The 9523-nt window shown below is 40.9% G+C and overlaps 1 protein-coding gene across 5 annotated transcripts in view; it reads left to right on the forward strand.

Annotated features, from left to right (window-relative positions):
• The window catches only part of lrrc7 (leucine rich repeat containing 7), a 98619-nt gene extending 89618 nt beyond the window's left edge, over positions 1-9001 (forward strand). For all 5 annotated transcript variants that reach the window (XM_019864693.1, XM_019864694.1, XM_019864697.1 and 2 more), the window contains 2 exons: positions 4774-4848; positions 7077-9001. In XM_019864693.1, the coding sequence (XP_019720252.1) occupies positions 4774-4848; positions 7077-7187 (186 nt within the window). In that variant the 3' untranslated portion in view covers positions 7188-9001. The remainder of the gene's footprint in view (positions 1-4773; positions 4849-7076) is intronic.
• The last annotated feature ends 522 nt before the right edge of the window (positions 9002-9523 follow it).

Here is a 9523-nt window from a genome sequence, read left to right on the forward strand (position 1 = left end):
ACTTCCCATGATCGACTTGATCGCGCCCGTGCAAGCACACACACAAGCACGCACAGACGCATGCACGCACGCGCACGCGCACGCATGCGGGTGCCCACCCGTGCACTCGCGCACATATGCACACACGCCACGATGAGCAACAGTCGGAACGGGCCGAAAATGAACGAAAACTAAAGATACAAATGACGTATCGACTTATTGGGCAACCCTGCCTTAAAATCAGAGGTAATTCGCTGACTAGCTTAGCGCTTAGCGCTGTTGTTTGCGCATGAGCGGAGATGCAGTCATCTTATTGGTTGCCCTCTATGTCAATCAAGTAACAGGATTGATGATAGGCTGACGTAGGACGTTTTGTGTATTTATCGCCTTTGTTTGAATGGCATTGCCACTGCCAAGGCTTTTTCGCCGCTTGTCGTGTGAAAGCCCGGGAGCCGCATTGAACCAGCCAAAGAGCCGCATGCGGCTTGCGAGCCGCGGTTTGGTCACCCCTGATTTAGAGCATTCAGTCAGCCTGCCATGCATGTTTTTGGAATGTCGAAGGAAACCGGAATAGGTAAAGAAAACCCACATAGGCACGGGGTGAACTTGCAAACTCCACACATAGAGGCCGCGGCACTGTGAGACGGATGTGCTAACCTGTTGAGCACTGTGCCGCCCAAAAAGGTCTTTTACCTTTAGTAGTTTCAAGTCGTAATTGCAAAAATAAATACAAACCTTCTTTTCTTTAAAAACAAAAAAAAAAGACAATTTTAATTCATTCATATCTTGATAAGGAAATGTTTTACATTTTATTATTTTTAAACAAGTGACTTTGAAATTCATGCATAACAACATTTGTTCTATTTTAGCATTAAAAATATTTAAGTTAAAAAGTTTCTATGTACTAGTGCAGAGTATTAACCAATACATAAAATGACCATTGTAGTTACCAATGGTGTTACAGTTTTTATTCTAATGCTTAAACCAGGGGTGGGCAAACTTTTTAGCTCGGGGGCCACATTGATTTCTAAATTTGACAGGTGGGCCGGGTCAGCACAAGATATGGTACATGTAAAAAAACGTATATGTTGACAGTCCATACCAAACATCAACAGAACAAAAGCATTCAAGTATTACCATACTTTTTTTCATGAGAACAGTGAGATAACTATGGTATATGTCCTGTATGAACAACATACATTGGTGACAACACAAGCAACAAAGTGCAACAATATATTGTCCAAAAACTGCGGCATACAGTATAGGTACAGTATATGAGAAAATATAACAAAGGTAGGACTATTTGCTCCAAAATGAGACGAGTAAAAGACCTGGTGGCTTTCTTTCCACTCACTCACTGTCTCGAACTCGACCTCCCCTCGATCACCACACAAGACAGCGTTGCTCAGCTGATGTCGTGCTTCGAACTTTTGAAGCCAGCCGCAGGACGCTTCGAAGTCTTCAATGCCCATAGTTAGCGTTATGGAACTCGCTTTCTCTCTTATTAGCGGTCCAGTTTGCGAAAAGTTTTTAGCACGATAACAGTCAAGCCATTTCAGGAAACGTTCATTTACTGGACTGTCCGTCGAGCCGCAAGCAAGTCGCTCTGAGCATGGAAATAGCCCGAATCAGACTGAGCAAAAATCGCTTCCTCGTTTTTCAAAGTCTCGTAGATTTGAGTCTTCCAGACTCCAAGCGTCTCCTGAATGTTTCATACTTCGTAACCCGCTTCATTTAATGAGATACACTTCATTTTCTCTTCCGCGGCCATTACCGCTCCTCTTTGTTTGGATGCCATGCTCTAATATAGGATGTTCGCAATTCCAGTAAAACTCACTGCAACAAAGAGTCGCTTGCATGTCGCCGTTTTGGATCCAATGACAGAAAATAGCGGTGCGGATACATGTATTTCGTCGTATCGAGCGGGACTTACTTGAGTTAGTGCTACTGCGGGCTTCTGTATCGTCTCCCCCTCCCTCCCTGTGCTCTGCGACTTCAAGTAACTACGCCACCTGGCGTTTAAATGCCTGTATTACAAGTCCAAATGAAATGAATGCAATAATTTACATCGAACCTTAATTTTGTACTGTACCAACCTTCGGCGGGCTGGATTAAAAAGACCATCGGGCCGGATCCGGCCCGCGGGCCGTATTTTGCCCATGTCTGTCTTAAACTCAACCAGTGATTCTTCTTGGACAATTTCTATTATTATTCATACCTATCAAAAACCACTCGTAGTTTGCAGAACTTTGAAAGCACATACACTGCTTTGCACTGAATTGAGAATTTTGTAATACACAACTCACTGCTTTACACTCAATTTCCAAATGATCAACACTCTTGCAAAACAAGACATGTTTATGGCCATTCTACTTGCACTATTCTGCCAACGGTCACAGGAGAAACCAGTTTTCGATCATTCGTTTGCTTTGCAATCAGCCTGAGTGTAACCAATAAGCCACAGGTAAGCTGTCGCTCAGGAGGAGGACAATGGAGGGAGTACAGAAAGAGAAGATTGAGAATGAGAGGAGGCCGAGAAAGAAAACGTGGAGAAGTAACAAGAGGGAGAGGAAGACATGAAGGCAAAGGAGGAAGACGAATGACCAAGAGGGATGACACGATGCAGACAGTTTTTTATTTCTCCTCTCTATCTCTCAGTGAATTTACTTTGGGGTTCATCTGTGTGTTTTCGACTTGGAAAAGCACGATTTTGTTTGTTTTGATGTTTAACGGTCAATACAGTAAACACTTTGAATAAAAATACTTGATCCCGGTGTGTTGACCGACTGATGCCAAAAGTATGACCTCAAACTAACCTTGGCTACCTTTGTGCACACAGAAAGCAAAAGCCATGTTCGTTATTGTGATTGGTGCTTTGTGTGTTGACTAATGCGTTGGCTTACGTCAATCGCCTGATCCAATTAATTTTTCCCAACGTTTTGTAGAGTTAGGCAATACTTATTTGCTTCTGCAAGAGAAGTACTATGTTTTGCCATTTTGGTTTTCTTATTTGTGTGAAGAGTTTTACGCATGAAAAGTTACAAACTATGTGCTTAAGCGATTAGAAAAAAAAAACTGTCATTGGGCAGATGTGACGGAAACTTTTCATGATTGGTGGTCTAATAAATTTAAGCACTGCACATTATTGTCATTTAAAGCTGCTTGTTTTTGTTGTATCTATATTAAGTATGCACAGGCACTACGGTGCTATCTAAGCACATTCCAATTTTTTCTACTTTTTCTGCCTAGAGTTTGCACTTGTTGGTCTGTTTCAGGCTCAGACTGCTACACTCAGCCAGACAAAGCACTGTTGCTTGTGGCAAATATTTTGGGAAGATTGTCGCGCTCAGTCTGTGGATTCCAAATTTGACAGATTCTGTTGCTGTTTATTAATTATGATCTTGAAAAAGCTGAAGAGACAGCTGGTCCAGAGAGAATTTGGCGCACACTATTTTAATGCCTTTCAAGGCAAAAGTCTAATTGTCAAAGTGCTATTTTTCCCAGTTCACTCTGAGACATGGATGTTTTTTTTTAGCCACATTTATGTTCAAATTTTAACTTTGCCGCCCTGAAAGACTTAGCCGCCGTCAATAACAGATAAACGGTAATCCAAGCTGTTTCCTGTGATGATGTTATCCCGAACCTCCCTCCCCTTTCAGGAGGTGCCATCGACCTTGTTCTGTATTTTAAAACAGTTATTGTTGATTGATTTAACATAGGAAATATATTGCCATGTCAGTACGCTTTTGGCATGCCTTCTCCCTTCTGTGCCAACATGTGTGACTAAGACTTCACAGCTGCACCTGTTAACAAGCGCATTTGTAAATTTGTAATGTACAGTGAGCTCCATATGACACTAGGAGGAAAAGTAATTGGGTTACCTCTCCTTAGGCTAAAATGTGAACTAAAATTAAATACACAATACCTTTTTCTTCTGTGTCAGCACAGTTTACCACCCTTTAAGTCATTGCTATATCAAATTTAGCACACCAAAAAAACATTTATGAGGCTCACTGTTTAAATGCCAGTGACATAAGTGAACTTATACTTCCGAAACGGGCACCTTTGTGCCCCGTATCTGTACGTGTTTACTTTGTTTGTTGGTGCTCCGGTACTGTCATGAACATGAAGTATAGTTCTTTATCACCTGGCATCCCCCCCACCCTCCACACCCCATGTGGCTCATCTCTCAATCGTCTGTTCAACAGGGGCACACAACCTGTTGAAATACATTGAGTTGATACAGCCACATTGTACCACCCTGTGTTCAAAAACATCTTTCGCCAAGATGTGAAAAGATGTTGGTGTTTTTATAATCTCTGCCTTGAGTTGTTTCAAGAAAATATGGGACTGTCTACCTTCTGCCCTCCCACTACCTTATTCTTTGCCCAATATAGTAGCCCTTTCACACCTATTGTTCTCTCCTCATTCTCCTGTAATTTTGATGCATCTATTTATTATCTTTATATCTCCTCTTAAGTCTTCAACTGTTGAACCAGAAAAGAAAAAAAAAACATTTTGGTGCTGAGTTGCTTTATGCAGTCAAGTGTTAAGAAAATTGAACTAACTACTCAAATCACTGGGATTCATAACATCTCAGTTTTCTAACAACGGATGCACTTGCATGCATCTCTAGAATGAGAATGAAGAGAATGCATATTAGCTGCCCTTTTATTTTTGGCAGACACTATTTTAGTGGGGAGGGGGTGGCTATTAAGATGCAATAAGAAAGGCAAAGATTCTAAACCATCGTGTCCCTGTGTTGTCCTAACCTTGTATCATTTTGACTTATAGGGTATCTTTGTTACTAGGGTACAGCATGACGGGCCCGCTGCATCTTGCCTGCAGCCTGGAGACAAGATCCTACAGGTAACACCTCTCACTCATCAACAGACGGACCAGTAACCACCATGTTCTTCTTCCCTCTCATACCCAGACCCCCAACCAACCTCCAAACTCTTTCCCTTTCCTTAAAACGTGGGACAGGTCATGTTTCGGTTTAGTGCAGCCGACATGCTAACGTTAACCCGTCGCCAGAGCCCAGCAGTCAGCGGGTTCATGAGCCACGGGGCCGATGCGTACGTAGAGGCGACCCTGATAACAGCCCTTCTTAAATTGAATGCCAACATGTCACACTGTTGGTGCCATCTCCAATACGGCTTAGCCATTTTCTGACAGCTTAAACAACACATGTCTTTGCCGGAGTAGGAAGTACTTTGTAAATTTGCCTAACCATAGCCCAGACCAAAACAAATTTGAAGATCTGTGCAGATCTGAAGAGGGCTGTGTACCGGAGATGCCCTCACAATTTAGTCCACTTTTGCCAAGAACAGTGAGCAAATACTGTCAAGTCAAAATTTGTCATGCAGATATACTGTAATTCTTGTTCAAAGGATCTGCAGAATGTGAAAGTTTTCAAGATTTAAAGTCGGCAAATTTACAGTATATAACCACAAAATTGCATTTAACAAAATGGCACATTCATTTGAATTGTGCAGATTATTGATGCGCACGTGTGTGTGAGTGAGTGTGTGTGTGTGTGTGTGTGTGTGTGTGTGTGTGTGTGTGTGTGTGTGTGTGTGCGTGTGTGTGTGTGTGTGTGAGTGAGTGTGTGTGTGTGATATATATATATAAATGGTTTATTAAAGTACACTATACAAACCTGAATTTCAATAATGTTGGGACATTGTGTAAAGTGTAAATTAAAAACTGAATGCATTTTGCAAATTCTTTTCAACCTATTCAGCCGAATACCTTACAAAGACAGGAGATTAAATGTCCAAATTAATTGTCTTTGTTTTTTTTTGCAAACACAATTTTCAATTTGTTGCCTACAACACATTCTTTAAAAAAATCTGGCCATCGGAGGCGTGCTAACTTCCGGTAGGTTAACGCGTAGCGACAGTATCAAACTCTTTAAAGTATGCTTGCATTTTGCTGAAATGACGTCAAGTAACCATAGATGACGTATTACCTTATATTTTTGCTCCATGTATCCAAGTGTTAGCGAAGCAATGAAAGCAGCATATCCCATTTAATTTGCCATATGCTGTATCACAATGCATGCAGGTCCGTGTGAACATTGACTTGCACGGTTTATTTTAACACGCTTGACCCAACTTTGTTTTGAGAGCACATAAAGAACCACAAAATAAAATACAAAGTCGTTATTGTCACATTCCGTGATACAGATGCAACAAATTTGAGCTTTTGAAAACATGTTAAAACAACCAATTATAAAATAATAATAATGGCAACCATATACTAGTAACTGCAGGATGTGGACAAATGTTTCCCCGAAGCTTTGTGACGGAGTGTCCGACATGGCCTCTCTATCGCCGGGTGCCTTCCATGGACGGCATGGCAGAGAAAGTGTAAGAGACAGCGCTCAGCTTCGGGACTCTATGGGGACCCGAGCAAGAAAGAGAGAGTTTTTGATAGTCCATTGTAAATTCTTTGCCTGCCACTACAACTATCCCGCCAGCATCACTTTGTAAACAATTGCGCGTGGGATTTCAGTCACATGACGTGCGAAGCTCTTTAACGTGCACTTCTATGTCAGGGCTGGCCGAAAGTTGTCGTAGGATTGCGTGCGTGTGATTGGTCCGTCCGCGGATGCCCCAATTATATGATTGATTGTTAAATAAACAAATGACAGAATAGTGTGAAATGTCATGCCTTCCAGTGAGCCTCCTATTTTGGGGCATTTTTTAAAATTGGATTTGTAGTTTAAAAATGCAAATATTAAATATTGGGGGTAGAGTTTTTTCCAATAGTGTGTCTGTTACAGACAGGAAGGGAAAAAATGAACACTATCTCTGCGTTCAATTCATTTCCTCCACACCGTCCTTCCCAATTGTTGAATTCATCTTAACTGTCCTTTTTTTGTCTTGACCCCTTCTCTTTCAACAGCATGTGTGTAGATCCTCCACTTTTCTCTCTTTTCCCCAACAGTGATGTTTACTGAGCTAATGATGGCAGTGACCCTCCATCCTTCCACAAACTCACAAATTGACTTAAGGAAAACTGTAATGCACATATCTTACCGTGCATGCGCACACACATGCTGCTTACTGTGCTGCGTGTTTGCCTTGCAGGCTAATGGACATAATTTTGTACACATGGAACATGAGACAGCCGTCTCTCTGCTGAAGAGTTTCCAAAGGACAGTGGACTTGGTGGTTCTGAGAGACATCAGCACCCCCTAAAAATACCTTAAAAACAAATGAGCAAACACACCATCACTTATGTGCTCGTCATCACCCTGAAACCACCCGAGCTGCCCTCTTCTGGAGGCTGGTAGAACTGGAAAAAAAAAGAACCGGCTTAAAAAAGAACAAGAAGAAGAACAATATTTTTCGGGGATTGCAGACTTTTTTTTTTTTTTGCCTATTGCTGGACTCTAGGCAATTACGTGTGCCAAATCACATAAACATATCGACGATCTGATCAGAGACGAGGGGACCTGCTCAAGCCCTGAAGGACCCCCCGAGGAATGATACACGTTGAGGCACCACGGGGCTGCTCCCATTTGGATTTTGTGTTTGAATTATGAATTAGGCAACTAAGTGGTCAGTCTCCTTTGTTTGTTTGGTAACTAGAGATCTACGACTTAATTTTGAAACATTTTTGGATACCCTTTATTGGTTTTCATCTTGAGGTCTTCATTATTTTGAACACATTTACCCTTTTGTTTTCAGTTCAAATCAGATTTTTTTCCCTCATTATCTATTCTTTACTGCTGTTGTCCATTACAAACTTCTGCCTCTAGTATACTGAAAGTAATATTTAAAAGGAAAAAAAATATCTGCCTTGTGTACATACATTGAGCTGCAGCTTTCTGGAGCATTCCTTCTGAGCCTGAAGTAATTTTGTTCGTAGTGTTTTTCAAACCACAGGATCAGTTAAATGTCTTTCCTTTATGAACAGGTGTTTTCTCCTTCGAGATCAATCACTGCAACTTTTTTTTCTCTTTCAAGAACTGCCTGCTGTGCTAGAAGAGAGCTAAAGCAATATTAACATTTCTGAGCCGTTGTCCATTGATTTTTCCAGCAGAATCTAACCTGTCCTGCAGTGCCATCTAATGAGCAACTCAAGTTAATGTTTACACATAAAAGACTGCATAACAAAGTATATGCAATGCTGCATCCATACTATTAATTTCGGAATTCAGATGCACTTAAAATAAGCTCATACACAGCTGCATATTAGGCGTAATGTTTGTGTCACATTTTGAACATTTGTATTGTTTTTTAATGTCATCACATCTTTTTTTGAGATGATAAACACACAGCATGCACTCAAATCACAGTTTCTTATAAACTGGACACATTTGCGTTGTGGCATCTCAGCTCTGTAGTGTACTGCAAAGAATTATTTTCTACATTTGGTCCAGTAAGAACCCTTTCATCCTCCCAACTGATATTTACACAGGCCCAAAATACCAGAACTTACATTTTTGCGGCCCACATCTGGTCAACCCACAGCGCCAGAGGCAGCATGGCTTCTCTGGGTGGGGCTACTGTCTGCATGCACACAGTATTTCACAAACCTATGGCTTCCTATTACTGTATTCCCATGCGATCTATTGGAGTGTGATACCAACTAAACCGTGATAATATTAATTGTGAGTTACTCTTGATCATTGAGTGATATGAAGACTCGCCGAAATGCTCATTTCACATCTCGAGTGGTCCTCCACAAGATCCCACCAGCCGTACATACATAAACAAATGCTCCACCAAGGCCAAACAGACCATAAGCAGGCTCTGATGGCTGTCCAGCAATTCAACAAGATAGCAACACTTGTGGTACGAGACAGCTTTGGATCACTCCATTGACCAAGCAATGACTCCCATTTTTGTGATAATGGCTGAGGAGGTATTTAAATGCCAGCTGCAAATAGATGCACCACACCGGTCTTTTAAGAAACACTGTATTGTTATTATAACACACACACACACGTCCACACAGATAAAATAATGTGACTGATTGCACTTCAGATTGCAGAAATGCAAAAAAAGAAAGGAAAAATTGCAGACATTTCATGTCATAGGTTTTGGTGTCCATGAACTTTATAAGCTCGGCCAACATTTCTTTTTGTATGAGTGTCATGCTGTGGCCACTATGAACAATATGTTTCCAGCACAATGTCACAATTTAGTTATTTGGCTGTCATGGCAGCTGGCAACACCACCTAATTCTAAAAAGTCTAAAAAAAATATGAACGGTATGACGATGCAAAGACAGAAAAGGTTTGATAATTAAATTATTTTTACTACGTTTCAGGTAATTGTTTCTAAATATACTGCTATACCTTAGCATTGCTCAAAGGTTGTGATATTTTCTATTGACTCTTATAACAACAATATAGATGAAGGTACGCACAGTATGACTTGGAAACGTAAACTATCCAAAAGTGTGCCAAATGTATTTCTACTGTACTTTGTGTTATAAAATATAGAAAATATGTACACACACACCCACACACACACACACACACACACACACACACATATATATATATATATATATACATATATAT

Source organism: Hippocampus comes, unplaced genomic scaffold (assembly GCF_001891065.2).
Source record: "Hippocampus comes isolate QL1 unplaced genomic scaffold, H_comes_QL1_v1.1 scaffold172, whole genome shotgun sequence".
In the NCBI taxonomy this organism is placed as follows: domain Eukaryota; kingdom Metazoa; phylum Chordata; class Actinopteri; order Syngnathiformes; family Syngnathidae; genus Hippocampus; species Hippocampus comes.